Genomic DNA, 27859 nt, shown 5'->3' with positions numbered 1-27859 from the left:
GAGTCTCAGTGAACTCCAGGAGCTGGTGATGGACAGGGAGGCCTGGCGTGCTGCGATTCATGGGGTCGCAAAGAGTCGGACACGACTGAGCGACTGATCTGATCTGATCTGATCTGAAATATAAAACACGGAGAAGGCAATGGCAACCCACGCCAGTACTGTTGCCTGGAAAATCCCATGGATGGAGGAGCCTGGAAGGCTGCCTTCCGTGGGGTCGCACAGAGTCGGACACGACTGAAGCGACTTAGTAGCAGCAAATATAAAACATGCCATATTTTCAGATAAGTGCCAAACATATGCAGTAGGCTCTCCATATCTGTAGGTGTCATATCCACGGATATCAAGGGCTGACTAACTGTAATGGATTTGAGAATCTTTGGAGTTTGATATCCACAGGGGGTCCTGGAACCAATTTCCCATGGAAACAAAGGGCAACTGCATTCTTTCAAATAAATAAAGCATTAGAGATATTTCATAATTCCTATGCCTCCCCTCTCCCCCAATGCAAACCCTTCCCACCTCCCTAAAGATAACACAGTATCTGGAGTATCCAAATTTAACATTGATAGGTAAAGGTGAAGTTCAACTAAAACAGAGAAAATTTGAATTATTAAATTAAAATAAAAACATTAGATCACCTCCATGTCTATAGGAAAGACTTGAAATTTACTATCAAAGTGCTGAATTATTAAAGTTTTTAGACCTGTAGGATTCTATTAAATAAGGTGACAAAGATATATAAGTTACAGGAAGCTTGGGGCTGGTGCACTGGGATGACCCAGAGGGATGGTATGGGGAGGGAGGTGGGGGGGGTTCAGGATGGGGAACATGTGTACACCTGTGACGGATGCATGTTGATATATGGCAAAACCAATACAATATTGTAAAGTAAAAAAAAAATAATAATAATAATTAAAAATAAGGTGACAAAGAAATATAAGTTAATAGTCTGAAGTACCTGAAAATATTTTCTTAAATTGTCATTATTAATTTATACTTTTCCCAAGGAGCAAGCTAAGATCATGGCACCCAGTCCCATCACTTCATGGCAGGTAGATGGGGAAACAATGGAAACACTGAGAGACTTTATTTTTTTTGGCTCCAAATCACTGCAGATGGTGACTTAAGCCATGAAATTAAAAGACGTTTGCTCCTCGGAAGAAAAGCTATGACCAACTTAGACAGCATATTAAAAACCAGAGACATTACTTTGCCAACAAAAGTCCACCTAGTCAAAGCTATGGTGTTTCCAGTAGTCTTGTATGGATGTGAAAGTTGAACTATAAAGCTGAGCACAGAAGAATTGATGCTTTTGAACTGTGGTGTTGGAGAAGACTCTTGAGAATCCCTTGGGGTGCAAGGAGATCCAACCAGTCCATCCTAAAGGAAATCAGTCCTGAATATTCATTGTAAGGACTGATGTTGAAGCTGAAACTCCAATACTTTGGCCACCTGATGCAAAGAACTGACTCACTGGAAAAGACCCTGATGCTGGGAAAGATTGAAAGCGGGAGAAGGGATGAGATGGTTGGATGGAATGAGATGAATGGATGAGATGGTTGGATGGAATCACTGACTCGATGGACATGAGTCTGAGTGAACTCCGGGAGTTGGTGATGAACAGGAAAGCCTGGTGTGCTGCAGTCCATAGGGTCACAAAGAGTTGGATAAAACTGAGCGACTGAAGTGAAATGAAGAAGCAAGCATCTTAATTTCATGGCTGCAGTCACTGCCCACAGTGATTTTTGGAGCTTGCTCCTCAGAAGAAAAGCTATGACAAACCTACAGAGCATATTAAAAAGCAGAGACTAGATGGACTTTTGCTGACAAAAGTCCATCTAGTCAAAGCTATGGTTTTTCCAGGAGTCTTGTATAGATGTGAGAGTTGGACTACAAAGAAAGCTGAGCACTGAAGAATTGATGGTTTCGAACTGTGGCACTAGAGGAGACTCTTGAGAGTCCCTTGGACAGCAAGGAGATCAAACCAGTCAATCCTAAAGGAAATCAATCTGAATTTTCACTGGAAGGACTGAGGCTGAAGCTGAAGTTCCAATACTTTGGCTACCTGATGTGAAGAACTGACTCACTGGAAAGGACCCTGATGCTGGGAAAGATCGAGGGCAGGAGAAGGGGACGACAGAGGATGAGACCATTGTATGGCATCACTGACTCAATGGACATGAGTTTGAGCAAGCTTTGGGAGACAGTGAAAGACAGGGAAGCCTGGTGTGCTTCCCTGGCCATGGGGTGGCAAAGAGTCGGATATGACTGAGTGACTGAACAATTTGTGCTCTTAAGAAAGCATTTCATTGACCAAGAGTAAATTATTGCTCAGATGTTGCTGAGTACCAAATTAGTAGATTCCCCTGAAGAAGGAAATGGCAACCCACTCCAGTATTCTTGCCTGGAAAATTCCATCAACAGAGGAACTTGACAGGCTACAGACCATGGGGTTGCAAAGAGTTGGCCACGACTGAGCACATCAGCAATTTAATAAAGTCCAAATTCAAAAGGTTTTAGAATACCCATAGTCTGTTGCAAGGAAAAAAAAACTAAACTATATGAAGCAGGAATCAGAGATATACCACCGTAAGCTACTGATCAGTTTCAATATTACTACTGGTGGGTTAAACTTATGTTGTTACATATCTACTTAAGATGCAGCAACACCACCCATGATGTATTCCGTTGCAAAGTGCTTAACTTGAATCCATAAAGTCTATGGATGTGTTTGCTTTGTAGGAAATATAGGGGATACAGACATGGGCTAAATAACGTCACAACAACTTATCACACAAATTGAGAGGCTGAAACTTTCTCTGAAACTACTATCTCCTCAACAACTGTCTCTTCAACAAGGGACTTGGCTGGATAAAAACAGACTGAAGGGACACATCACACAGATGCAATGTGTGATCCTAAACTGGATCTGGTCTTAACATACCAGCTGAGAAACATTTTTGGGAGTCACAAGTGAGAATATAGTCTGGTTATTAGATGAGATAGAAATTTTCTGAAATGGAAGGGTGGAGATCAATGACTAGACAAAGTGAGTTATAAAGCTGTATGTAAAATGTGATTTCCTACTCTCTGTATGATCTAAAAATGTATGCGTGGACACAGAAAAAGTCTACATTTTAATAGTGACCATTTTGGGCAGTAAGTATGTAATCATTTTATTTTTGCTTATCGTATTTCCTAGATTTCTATAATAATGTACTGTTTCTATAATAATACAAAGACTAACTTTAAAATATAAATTCTATGGAAAATTTATATGACTTTTTAAATATCAATCCATCATCATCTATCATAGAAAATGTATGAGACGGATACAGACTTGAGCAGAAGCCTAGAGAGACTGGAGGTTTGTATAAAAAAGGTGTCAACTTGAGTTCTTTGACTATGTATAATGCTTTGATCAAATCAAGATATTTAGTATCTTCTGTGTCCTTTCACATACATTAAATACATTTAAAGTGCATTAAAAACATTGTCTTAACTTTTTCTCACTAGAGTTAATAACGGCCCTTCTAATAATTATTAGAGAGCTCAGTATAAAAGGCGTTTTGCTAAATAGGCTCATAAAGCATAAAAGATTCTAGTTGCCTTTGCATTATAATCAGTTTCTTTTCCACCATGAAAGGTCAAGCTTAATGATTTTTAGGATTACCACTATATATGCAAATTGGAGTCCTAGAAAACAAGCAGCCACTTTAGAAAGTACAGAGCACACTCTGATAGCCTTAAAAGTGAGTCAACGAACAGGAATTACAATGTTCACCAAGAGTACTCAGTTTCTTTTGAATATGACAATATATTAATATCAATTTCATATCATCTTTTAAAATTCATAATTAAGTTGTATCACTTGAGAACTGTTCACATTTTAAATTTAAGGCTGATCCTTAAAAAAAAATTCAGCTATTTGAAAATAGCTGGCATATTTAACTATTATTTATTTAAAACAGAATTATTCCAACCTAGAGGTTAAAGTCTGAGTTTGAAATCCAACAATAGCTGTGTAACATTTGGGAAGTTACCCAGGGCAGCTAAGCCTCAGCCAGTTCTCTGAATCTATAAAACCGAGAAAATAGTATTTACCTCACAAAGTTATGATGATTAGAGGAGATTATGCTTAGAAACCTAGGTGCCTGTCACATAGGAAGAGGTCAATAAATGTCTACAAACACGATGGTGACTCATATAGACATGACATGTTCTTACCGTACATCTCCATATGGATGCCCCATAGGTATCTCAACCTTACCATCCATAGATGTAGCAGAATTACTGCTCCTTTCCAGGGTCCCCATCTCAGCAAAGGGTATTATCATTAACCTAGTTATTCAAGACCTGAGCTAGGAGTCATTTTTATCCTTTTTAAAAAACAAACAAACAAAACCCCCACCACTCTAATTTTCTCTTAGTTCTATTTTCAATACATTTTTAATCCAAACCTTCTCGCAGGTCTATCAGTATCATGCCAGTCCAAGCCAGCATCATCTGAAAAGCACAAAAGACTCTTGATATAGCTTGCTTTTTTCACACTTGTCCTCCTCACCCACCTTAGCCTATTTTCCAGAAGGCAGAGTGAGTCTTTCAAATGTAAACCAGGTGATGTCACTTCCTTGCTTAAAACCCTTCAATGGCTTCACCTCAAACTTAGAACAAAATCTAACCTATGTTCCTTGCCCCAAGGCCCCTAAATGATTGGGCTTCTGCCTCCCGTCTCTCCCAGCACCTTCTCCTCACTCGCTCCACTCCAGCCATCCTGGTCTCCTTTGCTATTCCTCAAGCACCTTGAACTTGCCAAACACACCTCCAACTCTATACCTGTAGCCTTGTCCAGTCTTTCTGTATGAGGGATTTCTTCCCTGTTGGCACTAAAGCTTGCAGCTCACTTTTCTGCTCAAACATCAGGCTTTTCTGACTACATCATCAAAAAAAGCACCCCCATGGCTCTATTTTATTTTTCTTCATGGCTGTTACTACAGTGTTACTGTTACTACTACAATGTACTATAATAAGTATTAATTTACATAGATATTAAATATAAATATTTCATATATGCCCATATTATACACATATCACATACAGATAATATATATGTGTACATTTTTTACGGCTTGTCTCCCCAGCTAAACACCACGGAGGTGAGGACACTGTTTTGTTTATTGCTGGATCCCCATTATCAAGAACAGTGCTTGGCACCTTGTAGGTATTAAAGAAGTACTTTTCAAGATCAGGGACTTCCCTGGTGGCTGAGATGGTAAAGAATCTGCTTGCAATGCAGAAGACCTGGGTTTTATCTCTGGATAGGGAAAACCCGCTGGAGAAGGGAATGGGAACCCACTCCAGTATTCTTGCCTTGGAGAATCACATGGATAGAAGAGCCCGGCGGGCTACAGTCCATAGGGTCACAAAGAGTCAGACACAACTGAGGGACTGACACTTTCACACTTCCTTTCAAGATTAACTTATCCTCGTATTAAATTGGCTTGGGTTTAGCCAAATACTCCAATCACTAAAATAAGCCCTAAACAAAGCAAGCAAGCCGAGTTGTTACACAGAATTAGTTCTCTATATTCCATCTATTTTGCAGAATCCTTAGAGATCTAAGTTTGAAAACAGGGGTCAGAATTTTTTTTTTAATTTTTATTCAGGAAAACTAATAGCAGTCTAGCAGAAAAACATTATTTCATCAGAGGGCTAGAAGAAAAAAAAATTTTTTTTAAGCTTCTGTATTTAAAATATTTAAGTGCAACTAAGACCTGATGCAGTCAAGTAAGTAAATATTTAATAAATAACAGCTAAATATGTGGACTTACTACAAAAATAGTTGCCTTAACCTACTATGTCTAAACTATGACACACTATAAGCCACAGAAAATAATTTTATATTATCATCACTGAATTCAATCACTGCAAAGCAGAATATGAGTAAAATTCCAGCAGATAACTCTGTACTTCTATCACTTTATCTGTTTTCCTTATGACACATCACTGTTTATCTTTTATTTGCAGATACTGGTGTTTTTGGACACAGGATTTTTGTCTATTTCATCTTTGCATCTCCTACAGTGTTAGCACAATGATTGGGCTCCTCAGTGGACAATTTCTGATTGAAAGGATGAATGATGCTGAGGGCGAGTTGGCAGTAAACATTATACAAATATAATAATCGTTAAATACTTGAAAAGTGAAAGTGTTGGTCACTCAGTTGTGTTTGCCTCTTTGTGACCCATTGTAGGCCTCTAGGTTCCTCTGTCCATGGAATTCTCCAGGCAAGAATCCTGGAGTGGGTAGCCATTCCTACTTGCAGATTTCTAAGTGAGCCCAATTAGTGTTTTTATATCATATTCTGTTAGATAATAAACGTGGTTTCTATGTATTCAATTTGCTTCACAGTATTTATCACCACTGTCATAAAGCAATCATTTGCATAGCCATTTGCTTCACACCTGGCTTTTCCACTTTAAATTCCAAGGAGTGAGAACTGTACATTTAGGGACTTTCCGGGTGATCCAGTGGCTAAGACTCTGAGCTCCCAACGCCGGGGGCCGGGGTTTGATCCCAGGTCCGGGAACTAGATTCCACATGCTGCAACTGAGAGTTCTGCATGCTGCAACTAAAAGACCCAGTGCAGCCAAATAAAGTAAAAAAAAAAAAAAAGAGAACTGTACATCTATAGCTTTTCAGAGCCTTAGCACCTCATAATAGTAGGGGCTCAATAAATATATTTTGAATCAATGAATGAAGTTAGGGCTGTGCTACTGAATCATTTGAAAATGCCTGGAGTCCCTTCCCAGCTAGTTTTCTGGATACTGACAGCTTCACAGAGCTCCCTGGTTTATTTTTCAGTGGTTTTAGTGTTTCACATGCATCTTAAAATTTGTAGTATCTTAGTGCATACAAGGAGATCAAACCAGTCAATCCTAAAGGAAATCAACTCTGAATATTCATTGGAAGGCATGATGCTAAAGCTCCAATACTTTGGCAACCTGATGTGAAGAGCCAACTCACTGGAAAAGACCCTGATGCTGGGAAAGATTGAAGGCAGGTGGAGAAGGAGATGAAAGAAGATGAGATGGTTGGATAGCATCATCACTGACTCAATGGACATGAGTTTGAACGAACTCTGGGAGATGATAAAGGACAGGGAAACCTGGTGTGCTGCAATACATGGGGTCACAAAGAGTTGGACACAACTTAGCGACCGAACAACCATAACAAATCCTATGTAGTATAATTTGCAGCATTTCCCCCCTGAGAATTACATAAAATAACATTGTTTTAAAAAATGATGGTATTTTAGAATCAAGGAAATAGGGTTATTGCTAACTCCACCTTGATGTGAAAAATATAAAAACTTCAAGTACTTACATCAATTAAATCTGAAAGATCATGAATATAATACTTGAAAACTGAGGCATTGGTTGCTTCAAGGGTTAGGAGATATTCATTCCGTGCCTTAATCGATTTAAGCTTGTTTTCCGAATATTTTGCTTGTCTCTGGAAATGAAGAAGATCCAGGAATTGGAAAAAACAATAGTCATTTTAAAACCAGACAGGGAAACATACATAAATTTCTATTCATCTAAACAATTTACTCTACATATACAAACGACCTTCCAAGTCCTTTGAGAAAAGTACAATTTGAATCTGATTTAAATAAATGAAAATTGCCCAGAGACGGAGAATAGCAACAATGTATTTGGGTGTCAGGCCCACTTGCAATGAAATCTGTTTTGTTAATATTCAAAATTCTCTACATTGTGTACTAGATACTTGGCATTTACCACTAAACAACGTCCAGCTGTTATTACATGATTTTTATGTTACTTAAACATTTTTCATCCCCACGGGAGGAAACGCATGTCATTTCACAGTAATTTACAACGTGTGTCCATCAGCTGTTATTCCACTGTTCTAGGTCTGTCACCTCCAGGGAGGGCAGAAGGGCTCTGCAGTCTAGTTTTACTTACTTTTTCCTTCATTTTTTCAATTTTTTTCACCGAGCTTCGCCGCTGATGTCTCTCTTCCAGTCTAATGTGGAAGACTGGATCACCAGACCTGCCAATTTGCTTCTCTTCTTGTTTCTCAGCCTCCTTCAGTTTGCTCTCTGCGCTGATGCTCTCGGCGTGATACATATGGTATGTTTTCATCACCTGTGAAAATGTGACCCAAACTGTTAAAAGATGTTTTTCTGAAATTAGGGAATGGAAACCAGTATATGACGTGTATGTTAAAGATATCACCTTCCAACTGGCAGAGGGAAAGCCAGATTGTTAGTAAAATAGATAACAGATATACTATTCCTTTTACATAAAGCAAACAGAAATATGCAAATTCACCTGCCAGGAAGAGGCATTTAGGAACAGACTGTGATGAAAAAATGATTGACAGGGTCTTGTGTGTGCTTTCAGTGTACTTAAAAAGTTCCTTCAAGCTTAAAAGTGTTTCTCTAAAATCTCCTCTGAATTATTGATTTGCAGAATAAACCATCATGGGTAAATTTTAGCTAAACTTCGGAATTACAAAAAACTCCAAATAAGTATAGCCCTTACTAAAAGGACTATATTGCTTAAAATCTACTTGTCAAAATATAAAACGTAAATGTAAGGTTCGTATATGGTTTTAGGGAAAAAAACTTTTCATGAGCACAAAGTAATATTTTATGTTCAATGTAGAAAACATGACAAAAAAAAGAAAGTAAAATAAAAAGTTAAAAATAAAAAAGCATATGATTTTGGTATACAGCTATCCAGCCTTTTTTCTATAAAAATACACACACACACACAGACACACACACAGACACACACTCTTCTTCATTTTAAAATGACATATATCACTTCTTCTTCAAAAAAACCTGGATCATACTGTATTTATAATTTTTAGTCTCTTATATCCTTTTCCACTTAAAAATATCAACATTTTTCTATGCCACAAAATATTCCTCTAAAAGAGCTGTATAATATTTCCTTATACCAATTCTCTATTATTGAACATTTTAGAATATTTCACTTCTTGCCTTTAATAAATAAAATTGTGTTGAAAACCCTTCATATATAGTGTATCTTATTTCTTCTCTTAGAAATGGTACATGTAATTTGCATTTTAATAGATTTAGGAATATACAGGAGATGAAATTTTATAATGTATTCTTCCCATGTATATTATATATAATTAACCCTAATTTAAATTCTTTTAATTAAAAAAATTTAAAGGTATGGTGATTCCAATGCAACTAATGTCTCAAAGAATATCTGAAAATTCAGCAACCAAGTAATCGGTGCAAGCACATTCTCAAAAATGATGTCAAATTCTCCTCCACATAAAACAGACTTTATTTCATCTGTAAATAACTGTAAGTTATCCAGAGCTAACTTTATAACTAAGGTATAATTGTGTTCAAGAAATTGATGTAATGTTTTAAAGTAAGGAACTTGATTTTTCTCATTTCAAAATATGAGCTTTAAAATAGTTTGAGGGCTGGAAGCATCACCAGAATAAATATATTTATTTAGGTGGAACCCAATTGCTTTTTTTTTGTAGGTTACATGTAAAAGGTAGAAAATCAGCACTTAGGGTTCAACTTAATGCACATCCTCCAGATGACTATTTGAAGAGTAAAATTTGGGGTTAATGAGGAGCCTTTCCTTGTTCTCATAAAATCTGATAAAATCTCATAAAATCATAAGCTAGCAAATTACGTCAAAGGCACTGCTGGACAAGAACAAAGTGTGGATTAAATCACAGAGTCAGGGCAACTTCTCTTAGCTGGGTGTAACTACAAAGTTGTCTGTTTTTAGTTAATTATCAAATCTGTCCGTAGAGGGGGAGTTTGGTTGGCTACTCCAGTTTGAAAGAAAAATAAGATAGCATTAGGAAGCAGCTGGGGAATGAAAAGGGAGTCACCCTGCAGCTGGGCAAACAGCAAGGTCAATGAATCTATTACAAACCTTGCATTTCTAGGCTTGGCTCTGTTTATATTCCCCGCCTGAAGCAAACCCACATGCCATTTGGGTCTTGGTTCCAGTTACATCTTTAAATGAGAGGGTGAAAAAAACCCATCTCACACACACACCCCCCACTCCCCTCCCCCCCACATGCAGTTGCTCAGCTGTCTTCTTGCTACTAGACAGAAAGGAAGAAATGAGAACACATAACTACCATCAAAGATGGATGAAAAGGCATCTCAGACAGACCAGGGTAACTGAGAAATCTTGATTTTAAATACTTTCTGAGGAAGAGACCTGAACTCCAGACTCTTGCAGAGGCTACTGTAAACAGGTAATTGGCACTAACTAAACTTTAGGGCTTCCCTGATAGCTCAGTTGGTAAAGAATCTGCCTGCAATGCAGGAGACCTCGGTTTGATTCCTGGGTCGGGAAGATCCCATGGAGAAGGGATAGGCTACCTACTCCAGTATTCCTGGGCTTCCCTTGTGGTTCAGCTGGTAAAGAATCCACCTACAATGTGGGAGACCTGGGTCTGACCCCTGGGTTAGGGAGGGAACAGTTACCCACCCCAGTATTCTGGCCTGGAGAATTCCACGGATTGTATAGTACATGGGGTTCACAAAGGGTTGGACATGACTGAGCGACTTTCACTTTCACATTTTATGAACTAAGGAACCCAAGCAGCCAGCTAGCATGGCGTTTGCTTAACTAGCCTGTGTTAGAAGGAAAATGTTTGAGTCTGACAACACGACTAGCAAGCAGAGGGTGTAAATATCATAATGTGGTTCAGCACAATAGCTGAGGATTCTCCACCCAATTCAATGGTAATTTCCAGAAAGGTAATCTCTTTGTTCCACTTTCCCAATTTGACTTAGGGTTTCCACTGTTCTCAAAAATGTCAACAGTTACAATGAATGAATTTTAAAAGTTGGGGAGAAAAACACTAAAAGCTTCTAGAGAACTCTAATTGCAGATAATGAATGCCAGTAAAAACTTCATTATTTAAAATGTAAGCTGTTGACAAAAGTTAAATGTGGTTTGTATTTAAAATAAAATAAAAGACAGTTCTCTCTTTTTCAGAGAAGTAAAAGAAAATGTTTGAATATATGCTGCAAAGAAAATAGCAGCTTCTCCATCAGCTTAATGCAAACACAAGCCTTTGCATATCAAATAACAGGACGGGCATATATTCATTTAAATGTACTCCAATAGCGTATTTTCCCAATTGAATACTTTTCTACCAAAACCTCATGCATAATTCTCCATTGAAAATACTCAATTTATCTTCCCTGCAAGAAGAATATAGTCAAGTAGAAAGTGACCACATCATACATTTCTTTGTGAGACTGTGAAATCCTGCACAAAAATTTTGGACAGAAACTTAGTATTTTTTTTCCTTACTGACAGACCTATACAATGGACCTGACATTGCTCTTGTACTTTAAATCAAAATAATTAAAATATCTGAAGTAAATTTCAATATTCAGTGTAAAGAAATCATGCTATATCTGAAAACTATCCATGCATTGGAGATGAATGGATTATGGGTATAAATTCTACTTTTTGACTTCCGGCTCAGAAGATAGAAGACATGGTCCCCAGAATGGATCTACCAGGTGTGAGGTGTGGACAGTTATTTAACACTTCTGCTTACCTTACGAGGTTGTTGCGAATACCCAGTTGTATGTGGCCCCTGTGTGTGGGTACAGTTGAAACCATACTGAGTATTTACTACATATGTATGTATATATTTATGTATACAGTCTATACCACTAATACATACGTGTACATATATATAATATATATTTAGCTAAACAAGCATTATATAATGCCTACTACATGCCAGACATTGTTCTAAGCATTTTCCAAATAATAGCTTCTTTAATCTTTCTGATGACATCACTGACTCAATGGACATGAATCTGAGCAAACTTGGGATATCGTGAGGACAGGGAAGCCTGGGTTGCTGCAGTCCATGGGGTGGCAGAGAGTCGGACATGACTTAGCAACTAAGCAACAATCCTTCTAAAAATGCTTATTAGGTACATACCTTTATTCACCTCATATTACAAATGAGAAAAGTGAGGCACAGAGAGGTTAAGTAATTTCCTCAAGGTCACACAGCTGGTAATTGGCAGAGCAACGGTTGGTACCCTAGCAGTTTGGCTCCAGATTCAGTGTTCTGGACTACTGTGCCACAATCTTTGGAAATTCGAAAGCACTGTACCAACAGAAAGCCTCTTTATCTGGGGGATATAGTTACTCTTGGTCATATTCAGAAATGGAGGAAAAAAAGGAATGAAAGATAAGTATTTATTCATCCCACTTTTGTAATGAAGACTTGGTTTCCAGGGTTCAGTTCAGTCGCTCAGTCATGTCTGACTCTTTGCGACCCCATGAACCGCAGCACGCCAGGCCTCCCTGTCCATCACCAACTTCTGGAGTCCATCCAAACCCATGTCCATCGAGTTGGTGATGCCATCCAACCATCTCATCCTCTGTCGTCCCCTTCTCCCGCCCCCAATCCCTCCCAGCATCAGGGTCTTTTCCAATGAGTCAGCTTTTTGCATCAGGTGGCCAGAGTACTGGAGTTTCAGCTTCAACATCAGTCCTTCCAATGAACACCCAGGACTGATCTCCTTTAGGATGGACTGGTTGGATCTCCTTGCAGTCCAAGGGACTCTCAAGAGTCTTCTCCAACACCACAGTTCAAAAGCACAATTATTCTGTGCTCAGCTTTCTTTATAGTCCAACTCTCACATCCATACATGACCACTGGAAAAACCATAGCCTTGACTACATGGACCTTTGTTGGCAAAGTAATGTCTCTGCTTTTTAATATGCTGTCTAGGTTGGTCATAACTTTCCTTCCAAGGAGTAAGTGTCTTTTAATTTCATGGCTTGCAATCACCATCTGCAGTAATTTTGGAGCCCAGAAAAATAAAGTCAGCCACTGTTTCCACTGTTTCCCCATCTATTTGCCATGAAGTCATGGGACCGGATGCCATGATCTTAGTTAGTGGATGGATAATTGAGTTGAAGAATAAGACTAGAGAAGTTAGCATGAACCAGATGAGAAGAGCCTTGATATCCCAACTACTTAAGCAGTATAGAATTTATTCTGTAGGTGCTGGTGAATCTACAGAAATGTAAACAGCATGGTCAAAGCAGTACCTTAGCAGTAATTCAGGGAAGACAGGCAGGATCGTTTAGAGTGTGAAGTGACTTCACTTAGCATGAAGACGAGGGAGTGGAAAGGAGGAAAGAGAATTCAGAATGGCAGCTACAGGGCTTTTTCTCTGTTCTCACTCTCTGATCTTTGCTTAAACTTGACTTGATGCCCTGCACCATGGAGTTCAAATGCTCTTACACTGTAGCTCTAACACCAGCCCAAGCAGCACCCTTGGGCTGGTGTTGGAACACAAGTGATCTGAGTCGATCACTTAACTTCTGCCTCAGAACACTTCGCTGCCTCAGTGGCCCTTCCGCCAGACAACCCAACCTTACTGCCTGGAATTCCCTTCCCCAGCATCCCTTCCTGGTACCATTTTGACTCATTCTCCAAGTCAAGGTCAAAGACCAACCTACTGCTAAGTGTTCCCTGGTTTCCCAGTCAGAGTGATCTTGTTCTTCTGACCTCCGAGACCTACTTCCTGACACCACCTGAGAATCTGCCATGTGTTACAGATGTGTGTGTACCATTCAGTATCATGGACTGTCCTGTAAATTCAGTGAACCCACTAACAGGATCTTGCATGCTAAGTCACTTTAGTCGTGTTTGACTCTTTTCAACCTTATGTACCGTAGCCCGCCAGGCTCCTCCATCCATGGGATTCTCCAGGCAAGAATACTGGAGTGGGCTGCCATTCCCTTCCAGGGGATTTTCCTGACCCAGGGATAGAATCTGCATCTCTTAGTCTCCTGCATTGGCAGGTGGGTTCTTTACCACTAGCACCACCTAGGAAGCCCCAGGTATCTTAGGCACCTCCAGGTTCTTAATACTACTTTACATACAGGAGGAATAAAATACGGATCTGGTGAGAAACAAATGAAGGACAGGAATCCTTTTATATTCAGCTGTCTATTCACTTAACAAAAATTATGTGACTGGCATTGTTCCTCTTCATCCCTGGTATCCAAAACAGTACCACCAGTAAATACCCAGGGCTGGCCTGATGGGATGGCAAGTAGTTCTAACTCATTTGTGAAATACACTTAGCATTAGAATTTACAGCATTTCAAAAAAAAAAAGAAAAGATGTTGCGGTTGGGGTTGGGGGGTGCTGGTGAAAAGCAGTATGCTAGTGACAGTATTTCCCAATTCCATCCATACGTGTGCAGGCTGTCACTCTCGTGTCCAACTCTTTGCCACTTCATGGACTGTAGCTGCAAGGCTCCTCTGTTAATGTGATTGTTCAGGCAAAAATATTGGAGTGGGTTGCCATTTCCTACTCCAGGGGATCTTCCTGACCCAGGGATTAAACTCGCGTCTCTTACATCTCCTGCATTGGCAAGCGGGTTCTTTACCATTAGTGCTACCTGGGAAGCCCAATTCCATACTCTGTCTATTGTTCTACTAAATCTATCAATCACAGAAAGCTCTTCATAAAAACGACACTCTTTAAATATCAACAACCAAAGGTAAAGATCCCTTTTCTATCAATATAATCAATACATGACTGGGCTCTAACTGTAACTGAGTTTCTGCCAGTGCCAGATTAACAAAACCATCAGTGTAGGACCATCACTTTGGAAGTCCATTCTCAGGAAGATCTCAGGTTCACGGGGAAGGCAGGGCTTCTGGTCAACCCTAGGCTGCGCTGCAGGCTGGCTCCTCCAGGGTCTCACAGAACCCCAGTTCCTCTGTCTAGGCTGAGGGCTCTGCTGAGCCAAGCTGTGTCTCTGGAGCTTAGTTTAGACAGGGGTGGTGGGCACAAACTACCTTTAGGAGAGCATCCTAACACTGCAGGCTGGGATCTTTATACCTACAACCTTATGCTTTCCTGCCCTGTAGCCAATCCTGGAGATAAACATAGAGCCAGGCAGACCTGGATCTGAGTTCTTGTGCTACTGGTTATCAGCTGGGCAAGTTTGTTAATTTTCTTGAGCTCCAGTTTCTCCAAGGCAAAATGGAGATTAAGTGATACAACGCATGGGAAGCACGTAACAGGGTGAGCAGTTCTTTCTTGACAGTTTCTAAGGTATGGTGTAGAAGCAGCACGCAGCCTCTGAGATCAGACTAATTGGCTTCAGATCCTGGCTCTAAGCAGAGAGCTGCAGGTCACTGCCCCTCACAAAGACAAAGCAGCTAGAGAACTAAGAACAACAAAAGCAGACCGGATGGAGGCGTCTCCTGCTGTTTCATATCGCAACTTGGCCTAGCCAAAACCTCTTAAAAACTCATGTACCAGTGATGAGTACCCCAGAGTTGATGGCACAGGTCCTTGCATGTTCATAACACATACCACCTGAAATCACACTTAGAAAGGCTTCTAGCCTCTTTGCAATGTCCCCTCATCATGTTGTTGCCATTGTTAGTCTCTCAGTCGTGTTGGACTCTTTGCCACCCCATGGACTGCAGCATGCCAGGCCTCTCTGTCCCTTACCATCTCCCAGAGTTTGCTCAAACTCAAGTCCATTAAGTCTGTGATACTATCCAACTATCTCATCCTCTGTCATCCCCTTCTCCTCCTGCCTCAATCTTTCCCAGCATCAGGGTCTTTTCCAATAAGGTGGCTCTTTGCATCAGGTAGCCAAAGTATTGAAGCTTCAGCTTCAGCATCAGTCCAGTGAATATTCAGGGTTGATTTCCTTTATGATTGACTGGTTTGATCTCCTTGCTTTCCAAGGGACTCTCAAGAGCCTCCAGCACCACAGTTCGAAGGCATCAATTCTTCGGCACTCAGCCTTTTCCATTGTCCAGCTTTCACATCCATACATGCCTACTAGAAAAACCACAGCTTTGATTATAGCTTTGATTGTGACCTTTGTAGGCAAAGCAATGTCTTTGCTTTTTAACACGCTCCCTAAGTTTGTCATTGCTTTTCTTCCAGGGAGCAAGAGTCTTTCAATTTCATCATGAGGACCCCCCTTTTTCTGTAAGCTGATAGTTACTGTAAAATTAAGGGTAATTTACTGGAAAATTACCCAGGTTTCAGAGAGCAGTGTATACTGATCTGTGTTTATTCATCCACCAAACAGCTACTGAGTATCCATAAACCAGGCATTGTCCAAGAGATGAAAGACATAATGCCTAACCAGTAAAGACACAGAGACAGGCCTACTCTGACTGAAGACAGATAGGAGGTAGGGAGGGAGGAGGTGGTGGACTTCCAGGTAGGCTGAGTGGGAGTCAAGTGGAGAAGGAATTCTAGGCTTCTTTTTAATCAGCTTATATTTAAGTCCAGGAGCTCAACTGGAGAAAAAGGTGGGGTGGCAGGGGCGTATATTTATATAAAGAATGGAAAGACAGGAGAAGCCCACCCAAAATGAATGTTAGTCAATGCCTAAAATGGGTCTCAGTTCCCATCCCAATGCCCTATCTCCCACTTAAGTCCTGTGAGTGACACTTAAAAATATTTTTTATCCTCATTTGTGGCATCAGGGATGGAAAGGCTGCTGATCCTGAAGGTAATGAGTTGTCAGTAGGACTGTTATGATGATGGACTTTTCCACCTTCTCTCCCCAGGCTGGTACAGCTGTCTATAAGTCAATGAAAGCAGAATTTACAAAACATAATTATATTTGAAAAGTAACATTTACAGGAGAACTCACTTTGAGAGCTAGTATACTGGTGGTTAAGGGCTTACATTCACCAAACAAGCCTCTTGGGCTCAATTGCCTTACTCTGTGATTTTGAGCAAGTAACTTAACCTTTCAGTGCCACCATTTCTTTACTGTGTTAATAGGCATAACATTATCACTGCATGCACAGGGTAGCTGGAAAGATAAGATATGTCAAGATATAAAGAGCACAGAAAGAAAAGCTTGACATATAATAAATGCATGGTGTCAGCCATCGATGTTTGAAAAAGAATTACCATAAAATATTTCATTGTAATAAATAGGTAATGATTTCTCCATGACTGAAAAGATTTTCACTTCCAACTAGTAAAGAGAAGGAAACAAGTGATAATTCCATTTATGTATACAGTAAGAATTTAAGCAAAGTGCTTTAGAAATGAGCAAATAGCTCAAGATGAACAATTAAATAGCATGCGGTCCTGTCTTTATAGGTAGTTTATCAAAGAAAATGAGAAGTATGTTGTGGATCCACTGAAATGAAATCAGTGTAACAGTCTAAATTTATCATCAAATTATATTTATAATCCAAACAAATGCTCTGGACAGAAGGCATTGTCTGGGACTCTGGACCCTACTGTGTGGGGACTGCCAACCAACCAAATGCCAGGGCAACAGAGATACAAGAATAAACAAAACAAATGGAAAAATACAGAACATATATGCAAAGGGAGGAAGTAAGGTATAGAGTAGTAAGGGAGATACAAGAATAAACAAAACAAATGGAAAAATAGAGAACATATATACAAAGGGAGGAAGTAAGGTATAAAGTCACATATAAGGTATAAATTCTGTTCTATTCAGCATGGTGTACAAGATTTTGTTTCAAGAGTGGAATGTTAATGGAAAGAGCTTAGGTCTATAAAATAGACCTGGATTTTGGTCCTAGCTTTAGCTGCAAAATACTTTTGCAACCTCAATCTTTCTGACCCTCAGTATGACCTTCAGCTAGTAGAGAGGACAATATGAGGCCTCCGGACAGGATCAAAATTAAGGGGCCAATCAAATTAAACTATGACCCTCAAATACTTTGAAAAGTGTGAAATGAGAGAAGTACAAACTAAAGGCTTATCACAGAAAGAAAACTGATTGTTGAACTAGAAGGCTTTTTTCTGTGAGAATTTGAATATATCCCCTGAAAAGGAGACTATTTGACAATGCTCAGAGGAAGTAACATGGGATGGCATCTAATCAGATCAGATCAGGTCAGATCAGTCGCTCAGTCATGTCTGACTCTTTGCGACCCCATGAATTGCAGCACGCCAGGCCTCCCTGTCCATCACCAACTCCCGGAGTTCACTGAGATGTCCATCGGGTCAGTGATGCCATCCAGCCATCTCACCCGCTGTCGTCCCCTTCTCCTCTTGCCCCCAATCCCTCCCGGCATCAGAGTCTTTTCCAATGAGTCAACTCTTCGCATGAGGTGGCCAAAGTACTGGAGTTGCAGCTTTAGCATCATTCCTTCCAAAGAAATCCCAGGGCTGATCTCCTTCAGAATGGACTGGTTGGATCTCCTTGCAGTCCAAGGGACTCTCAAGAGTCTTCTCCAACACCACACTTCAAAAGCATCAATTCTTCGGCAGTCAGCCTTCTTCACAGTCCAACTCTCACATCCATACATGACCACAGGAAAAACCATAGCCTTGACTAGATGGACCTTTGTTGGCAAAGTAATGTCTCTGCTTTTGAATATGCTATCTAGGTTGGTCATAACTTTCCTTCCAAGGAGTAAGCGTCTTTTAATTTCATGGCTGCAGTCACCATCTGCAGTGATTTTAGAGCCCAGAAAAATAAAGTCTGACACTGTTTCCACTGTTTCCCCATCTATTTGCCATGAAGTGATGGGACCGGATGCCATGATCTTCGTTTTCTGAATGTTGAGCTTTAAGCCCACTTTTTCACTCTTACTTTCACTTTCATCAAGAGGCTTTTGAGTTCCTCTTCACTTTCTGCCATAAGGGTGGTGTCATCTGCATATCTGAGGTGATTGATATTTCTCCCGGCAATCTTGATTCCAGTTTGTGTTTCTTCCAGTCCAGCGTTTCTCATGATATACTCTGCATATAAGTTAAATAAACAGGGTGACAATATACAGTCTTGACGAACTCCTTTTCCTATTTGGAACCAGTCTGTTGCATCTAATAGTCTATAAAAAAAGAGGATCCAGACTGTTATTCATGTTTTACTTTCCGTTGAAGATTTACTGTTCCCTTTCCATCTTCTACAAGAGCCTTCCAAGAGCCAGTGTTAGTGGAAGGAACTTCATATGCTACATATCCAAGGGTGTGTACCCTTGGTCTGATGTGTCCTGACTGTGACCTTGCAGCAAGGCTCCTTCTAACCCTGCTGGCCCACAGCATTCTCACCTATAAATCATGTCCTTGGATCGCTCAGGCCTTTTCCAGCTCTAAAATTCTATGAGTTCATGATTTCATTTATTTATCTTACAACTAAACAACACCATTAGAATTTATTATTTGGGGAAATACATATATCTCAAATATACTTCTCAATTGCTAAAGAGGTTGCCATAGGTAGATGGAAAATAAATTTTAATCAAAAGGAGAAACTAGTATAACAACAAATTATACTAATTATCTCTTGCTTCTGTTGACTGAGGCAGCAAAATAGTGCACCATGATATGCCAAGGATGTAAGATTCCTCCTAGAATTCTCCATGGGCTCTGAGGTCATAACTCATCTGCTTTGCTGCACAGAAAATGTCTAGAAATGAACAATGCCTGTATAGTCTAATGTACTATTGTATTGATGAATCTTAAACCGGGGTATCCATTACTCTAGTAACTTTAATTAGCTCTCAAACTGATTAGTGATCAATCATCAAGTGCTCATTAAGGAGAAATAATTTCTGAATTATCTGGTAGGTACAGGGTTGATACACAGATTTGCTATGTGCTTTTATCTTTGACTGTTATAATTTAGTTAAAGCAGGGTGTTAGTCTTCTTTTTCAAAGTGCTAAATTTAACAATATTTTTTACATGGCAATATAAATTACAATTAGTTTCACCAGATTTTGTTACTTTAATAAAAATATTTATGAAAAAGACTCACTTATCCTAAAGAGGATAGACTGTTTTCTGCCTTCTTAGCAAGAATATGTTTCTGTTTGTAAGAAGAGCAACCTATATTTATTAATCTTAACCTGGGCTATTTCTGTTTCCAGGAGTCACTAGAGGCAGCTTCTAATTCAAGTCTTTGAGTCATAAGCAGGGGTTATTAGTTTTGTATAGCTCAAATGAGCCCTTGAAGAACACTCACATTCAGCAAAAATTTCTTGAGTCCCATACGATGTACCACAAACAGGCACTGTTCTATTTGATTTCTTCACATTCTATTATTAGAAATCCAATCATATTTTATTCTCTATTGATTTATACTAGGTTCAAAAGGATAATTCTTCATGAGAGCAATGAACAATTTGGTATAAGATCTGCCCACTTCACAATGATCAGAGATTGTTAACATAAAATAAATGTGATTTTATCTAGGAACCTCTAATTTTGCAGTATATTTTCCTGTCTCATCTTTCAAGCACTTCATTTGTAGTAGGGTAAAGACAGAGTGGTAAGGACAGAGCTGAAGAAAGTCCAGATTAATACTCTTTTTATTCTGACATCAATGATTTGCTAATATTTGGGTAATATTTAAGTGGATGGAGTTCACTGCATAGGCAATGTGGTTTCATGTATCTGTGCTTTTGCTTATATGTAAATTGCTTTTTGTTTGTTTTTTGTTGGGGATGTTCTTCATTTTTTGACTACACTGCATGGCATGGGGGGATCTTAGTTCCCTGACTAGGGATCAAACCTGAGCCCCTTTCAATGGAACCATGGAGTCTTAACCACGGTTAAGTCCTTATGGTTAAGGACTTAATGTCCTCATGGTTAAGTCCAATGGACCACCAGGGAAGTCCCACAAATTTCTTTTCTGGAAGGCCCTTCCCACCCTTCCTTTTGTCACTAAAATTAGGTGTCATCTTCTCCAGGAAGCCCTTGGAGTGGCTCTGTGCTTACACAAAGCTGTGGAGACCTATCTCTAGCCCAGCACCCAATACCATATATGGAAATATCTCCCTAGTCTAGCTCATTGATGACAGGGCTGTTTGTCATCAATATGCTCTGGGACCTATAAATTTGTTGAAAGGCCTCTCCCAGCTACTCAGTGTGTATCACCTGGATGTAATAGAGATGATCCTCTAACAATTTTAGAGCTGAGGTGACTGTGCTTTTAGTACTTTCCATTCTACTGACTTAAAGAGACAGGGAACAGATTCTAAGATTTGGGACCAATACTGAATATTGTATTCCATAAACTCTAGAACTTGGAAATCATAAACCCACTCCACACACAGGCTGGGTAGCCAGCCTCCAAAGGAGGAGAGTACTGTCTTAAACCATTCCATTCCTCAACACCTCTAATGGTTAAATTCAGGAATCAGACTGCCTGGGTGCAGATCCTTGTTTTGTCTTGTCCCACAATTCTCTCACTGGTTATTGGGAACAAGAATCATGCCTCTAAGATTGTTGAGATAAAAAGAATTAATACACGCCAAACACTTGCAGCTCACACTGACACAGTGTTAAATGGCTGCTACAGAAATGAATAAAAATATCCCCCCTTCTATCATATCTTTGAAGCCCACAATAGGCTCAGCCAGTGCTTAGAATCAGCGCTCACCTGCTTACCCTCACACACCTGAAGGCTGAGAGCAGAGGGATGGTCTTTGTTCTATGGATCAAAGAAACTGAGCTGCAAAGAGACTTAATCCTTGCCCAACAAGTCAACAGAGAAAGTCAGAGATAGAGAAGGTCGTTCAAAAAGTCCTTGTTTCGTAAAGGGTTTTCATACAAAGTCTTCAGAGGCCCTGAAATACAAGTTTAAGCTACTGAAAAAAATAATGCCCTTGAATTGGCACTTGGAATACATATTAACTAGGGCCACAGTGAGCACAGTGGCAGCAGGAAGCAACAAAGGGAGGGTTTTGAACAGTTGGCAACGTTGAGGGGGAAAGTACATGTATAATGAAAGGCGAACTCATTTCCTAGAATTTCAAAGTCACCTGCAATTTTAAATAATTAATTCTTTTCAGGGAAATGCTTCACATGTCTTCAACATTATATGTGTGTATTAGACATTTAAGTTATAAACTTTAGTATATGAAATATTTAAGCTGAGGACACAAGACACTTGGAATTTTAAAATCATAAAAACCTTGAAACCTTTGGAATTGTGGCATCAGCTAAAATGGAAAGAATGATTTAGAGTCCTTTTCTTTTAATGAAAAATGGTTTCGAATTTGACACATAAATCTGTTTCTCAAATCTAATACTTCTCACTCCATTTATTAAAAAGAGGAGAGAAAAAGAGAAGAAAGGTGAGAGATCTTTGTTAATCTATGTAAGAAAGCTTTCTGGGTTTTCAAATTGCTTTTGACCAGATGTCTAACCATGTTATTGGTGCCCATGTTCTTTATAGGGCTTCCCTCGTAGCTCCCTGGATATAGACTCTGCCTGCTATGCAGGAGACCTGGTTTCGATCCCTTGGTCGGGAAGATCCCCTGGAGAAGGAAATGCAACCCACTCCAGTATTCTTGCCTGGAGAATCCCATGGACAGAGGAGCCTGGCAGGCTGCAGTCCATGGGGTCGCAAGAGTCAGACATGGCTTAGCCATTACACTACCACTACTATGTTCTTACAAACTCCTTTGGTACTCTCCTGAAATCTTCCAACTTCTGACGTTTTCCCTTTCTCTCTGCCTGTGGCTCCAGAAGGAAATTCTACGAATATGCCGCGTGTTTGTCCTAACTGTATGCGTTGGTTCACATCACTCCTTTTGCCTTAAAAACCTTCCCCAACTTTTCTCCATCTCTCCTCCTACTAGAATCCTGTCCATTTCCAGACCCTCTCCTCTTTGAATTTTTCTTAATCCTTGGTGTAGAGCTTTCTCTTTGGGTCTCCAAAGCCCTCTGCCTGAACCTTTCCGTTGGTATGCAATGGTCTGCCTTAAGTTAACAATCACCATTAAAATGGGAGTACAGTGTGGGAGCTGAGCCTTTTGACTCAGCTTGGTCCGAGACTTCTTAGCTGTGTGACCTTGGGCAAAGTATACTTAACCCTTCTGTGCCTCACTACTCCATAGGATTTAAGAGGCTGATTATATAAACTCCTCAAAATATTACCTGACAAAGATTAGCTGTTACTATTTAGTCATTGCATAGCTTTAATTCGCTAGACTTCAGGCCTCTTGGACTGGTAAAGCTCCCACCACAGCAGCGCATTCACAGTAGGACCTAACTGCTAATTTGAATTAGAATAAAACCGGGGTTATAGTTCCAACCTGGGACTCAAATTACTTAATTTGACTCTCTGTGAAGTTCTCCCTAAATGGGGTTAATTTGATCATTTCTAAAGGCCCATTCAGTGCTAAAATTCTATCAGATAATCATGTGAGTTAAGATACACTGAAACGGTTCACTCAGTTCAACAGATTTAGATCTTCACTCCTTTCACATGGCTTTTACATTTCTACTGGCCAATATTTCTAGTCCATTTTGAGACAATAAATCTAAGGAAAATATCTATGATTTACTCTACATGCAAGTATTATATATTTTGTTTTGATGAAAAATGATAAAGCTAAGTACCTTAATTACCCCAAAAAAATGAAACATTCTGATTAAGATGTCTGTTATGAAAGCATTCTAATCATTAAAAGTCATACTACTATATTTCAGGATGTAATAGTTGGGATAAAGTACTCTTTGACAAAGATTCTTGATAAGAAACATTCTTTAGGAATGTTTTGTTTTTACTAAACTATACTTTCTAACACTTTCTTTTCCATTTCTAAGCTGAATAACTGTTTCTGGTTCATATTGCTCACTTTTTTAAAAAGACAGTTTTATTTGTAGTTCATAACAACCAACCATAACTAATCTCAAATCTCAGAGAGAAAATAATTCCAAGCAGAAGTAGCTAGCATTTCACCTCAGGAATTAGCAGGGTATCCTAAAATATATTTACATATAAAGTTCTTATCAAACAGATGTCTGGGGTGGGGCGGGGCAGGGACAAATTAGGAGTTTCGATGGACATATATACATTACTAACAGATAACCAACAGGGATCCCATTGTACAGCACAGGGAACTATATTCAGTGTCTTGTAACAATCTATAATGGAAGACTGTAAAAAAAAAGTATATAAATATATGTATATCTCTGAATCTCTCTGTTGTATACCTGAAACTAACACATAAATCAACAATATTTCACTAACATTTTTTTAAAAAATAAAAAAAGACAGGTATCCTTAGAGAGTCTTCCAATGGAAGTTTTACTAAGTGCAATTGAGTTGGCAGGAAAATAAATACAAGTTCAACTACTGAACCTGGTCTCTAAAGCCCGTCTGTGTCATGGCCAAGATTAGAATTCGGAAGTTGGCAAGGAGTCATGTGATCCCAACACCTCTCTTTCTTTCCATCTAAGTGTCTAGTAATAAAGCCAGGGAAAAGATATATGGAAACACTTTGTCAGCCCAAGATCTCGAAATAGACTGCTTCTAAAAAAAAGTTTTCCAGGTGGCATCACGGAGACTGCGGTATTCCAGAGAGAGTCTCATCTGGGGGAACCTCGTGCATGTATGTCCTTTACACCGTATTCTTCTTTCTTCTGTGTTTTGTGCTGAGACCCAGACCTCTTTGTAGTCCCTCTCAAAGGAATGAATTTTCATTTTCACTGCAGAAATATATATTTCAAATACTTTAAATGCCCTTGAGCAAAAATAAATACTTAGCCAAAAAAAAACCCTCTTTGAGGCACAGAGAAAAATCTTCCCAAGGATCTCTTTCGAAATGACTTTTCAACCTTGCCTGGGGCACATTTCTTCACTCTAGAAGAATGCATTAACTCCTGGTTCAAGGGCGGCTCAGGGAGCCTGCAGTTCCTTGAGGCGGAGTTTTCAAGGAAGGGCTTGAAATAATAAACAGTGTCTTCCTTTGCATCTCCTCTAAAAAATAATTAGTTTCTTATTTTAACATTTTAAGGTGGTTCAAAGATCTGATGTGAAGAGCCAACTCATTGGAAAAGACCTTGATGCTAGGAAAGATTGAAGGGCAGGATGAGAAGCGCCAGAGAGGATGAGATGGTTAGACATCATCACCGACTCAATGGAGAGGAATTTGAGCAAACCCTGGGAGTTGGTGATGGACAGGGAAGCCTGGCATGCTACAGTCCATGGGTCGCAACGATCAGACATGACTGAGCGCTTGAACAACAAAGATGTGTAAAAGCCAGAAAGAATATCTGTGTACATTCAGGGATCTTATTTTCCAAATAACTCCAGTACAAGAGGTTCAGCATACTTGTGTTTGTACTGGGACAGCTTCTATCCTCTATTTACATTTGTCAGGCAAATGAGAGTTAGGGCTCCAAAAGAAGAAAACAAAGGTGTGTGGACTATCCAGTAACAGCTACTTAGCACCAATCCCTGTGTGTGAACACACAGCTGAACAGGTAGCGTTGACACATACAACACTGAAGCTATAGGAAAAGCTATGTTGTAAAAAGGCCCCCACCCCCCAAATGAACACATGATAATACTAAAGCTGGCGGTGCAAAGCAGTTTGGGTTTGCCACTTTTGTAACTGGCATCAACAATTTGCAAAGCTCTACTGGTGGCTCAGTTGGTAAAGAATCTGTCTGCAGTGCAGGAAACCCATTCAATCCTTGGGTTGGAAAGACAACCTGGGAGAGGGTATGGCGACCCATTTCAGTATTCTTGCCTGGAGGATTCCATGGACAAAGGAGCCTGGCAGGTCACAGTCCACAGAGTGTCAAAGAGTCAGACACTAACACATATCAAGTTTTTAAGGGCTTCCCAAGGGGCTCAGTGATAAAGAATTCACCTACCAATGCAGTAGACATAAAAGAGGCATGCCTTCAATCCCTGGGTTGGAAAGATCCCCTGGAGAAGGAAGTAGCAACCCACTCCAGTATTCTTGCCTGAAAAAACCCATGGACAGAGAAGCCTGGCAAGCTACAGTCCACAGGGCCTCAAAGAGTCAGACACGACTGAGCACACACACAAATCAAGTTTTTACAAGTGGCAATCAGAGTGTACAGTGTAAGAGTTCCAGCTCTGAGTTTTACCTATGAGATCAGGTTCCACCCTTTCTCTCTCCACCTGCCCTGCCCATCCTTCCCTAAGGCAGCTGTCCAGTGGGGAATTAATGGACCTTGGGGACAGAACTGGGCTGAAGTTTTGGAGCATTCATTTGCCATGTGAACCTGAGCTAATTATGTGGAGCCCAGGTTCCCATTAGTAACCTTGGGATCCCAAATATCTGGATCACTGGACTGCTGTGAGAAATGAATGGGATCCTGCATGTGCTTTATAGTAAGAGTTGGATAAATCTTCATTTTCTCAGTTCTTTCCTCTTAATTTAATGGAACTTGAGGATGGCTCTTGAGCCATGTCTTGAGTCTGGCTATGTGTGTCACTGATGTATGGAGAGAGTGAGCATCAATATACATAATTAACAATTTCTTATGGATTTATCATGACATCTGTGTTAATCTCCATTAGAATTTGCTTACTGAAGACAGTAAGTTCCTTGTGTTTTTTAAAAACACTGAGTATAATGCTGCAAAACCTACACAAAATAAAGAAATATTAACACAGGACAAATGATTGTTTTTCTCCTAAAATATACTATAACCTTTTGAGATTTTTTTATGAGGGGACACGTGTAACACTTCAAATCACCGTTTTATGACAAGCCCTTTACCACACTGTTGCAGTAAAAAAAATTTTGTTTTGAATATTCCTTTTAAGCTTTTGTGTCACCATTTTTCTGTTTTTGCCTCTTCACTTCTCCATTAACCCAGTCATAGTCCTGTTCATATTTACTATTGATTTGGTTTTCTTATAGAAGTTACCTTCCTTTTTCTTTATGTACAAAATACATACTCTTTATAAAGAAAAATTATATGTATGTGTGTGTGTGTGTGTGTATATATATATATATATATAGTTGTTTAGTCACTAAGGTGTGTCCTACTCTTTTATGACCTCCATGTAGCATGCCAGGCTCCTTGGTCCATGGGATTTCCCAGGCAAGAATACTGAGTGGGCTGACATTTCCTTCTCCAGGGAATCTTCCCAACCCAAGGATCAAACCCATGTCTCCTGTACTGGCAGACAGTTTCTTTACCACCGAGTCACCAGGAAAGTCCATGTGTAAATACATAGCTATGCCATTTGTGCTGCTGCTGCTGCTGCTAAGTCGCTTCAGTCGTGTCCGACTCTGTGCGATCCCATAGATGGCTGCCCACCAGGCTCCCCCATCCCTGGGATTCTCCAGGCAAGAACACTGGAGTGGGTTGCCATTTCCTTCTCCAATGCATGAAAGTGAAAAGTGAAAGGAAAGTTGCTCAGCTGTGTCCGACTCTTAGCGACCCCATGGACTGCAGCCCACCAGGCTCCTCCGTCCATGGGATTTTCCAGGCAAGAATACTGGAGTGGGGTGCCACTGCCTTCTCCTATGCCATCTATAATTACTGTTAAACATTACCATTGCTCTCCACCTTTACTCAGAGGCAGACAAGAAGCTGTTGCCATCCTCATGTCACCAATGATGGGGAGGGTGATACTGATGCTGAGGATGACGCTAACTATGTACATTCATTAGGCATCTGCCATTTGCCACGCACTGTTCTCGATGCTTCATCTGTATTAACGCAGCTTTATTTTTTTCTCCTAGCAGTTACACATGCCATACTATATATTTGTTTATTGTCTGCTTCTCCTTCCTAGAATATAAATACCTTGCGAGGAAGAAACATGGTCTGTTTTTATTTACATCCATATTGCCAGAGGATGAGATGGTTAGATAGCATCACTGACTCAACAGACATGAATTTGAGCAAACTCCAGGAGAAAGTGAAGGACAGGGGAGCCTGACATGCTCCAGTCCATGGGATTGCAGAGTTGGGCACAACTTAGTGACTGAACAACAACATGTCTTCAGTACATCTACAATTAGCTGGTTCGGTAGGAGGCATTAAAAAACT

General features: G+C 39.9%; 1 protein-coding gene across 2 annotated transcripts in view; it reads right to left on the bottom strand.

Moving 5' to 3' along the window:
* The window catches only part of SRGAP1 (SLIT-ROBO Rho GTPase activating protein 1), a 311444-nt gene that overhangs the window by 88474 nt on the left and 195111 nt on the right, over window positions 1-27859 (bottom strand). For both annotated transcript variants that reach the window (XM_070370528.1, XM_005902533.3), the window contains exons 5-6: window positions 7989-8171; window positions 7387-7515 (exon numbers count right to left, since the gene is read on the bottom strand). In XM_070370528.1, the coding sequence (XP_070226629.1) occupies window positions 7387-7515; window positions 7989-8171 (312 nt within the window). The remainder of the gene's footprint in view (window positions 1-7386; window positions 7516-7988; window positions 8172-27859) is intronic.

This window comes from Bos mutus, chromosome 5, assembly GCF_027580195.1.
Source record: "Bos mutus isolate GX-2022 chromosome 5, NWIPB_WYAK_1.1, whole genome shotgun sequence".
Lineage (NCBI taxonomy): Eukaryota > Metazoa > Chordata > Mammalia > Artiodactyla > Bovidae > Bos > Bos mutus.
The sequence above is the reverse complement of the archived record's forward strand: the minus strand, read 5'-3'. Positions and strand labels throughout refer to the sequence as shown.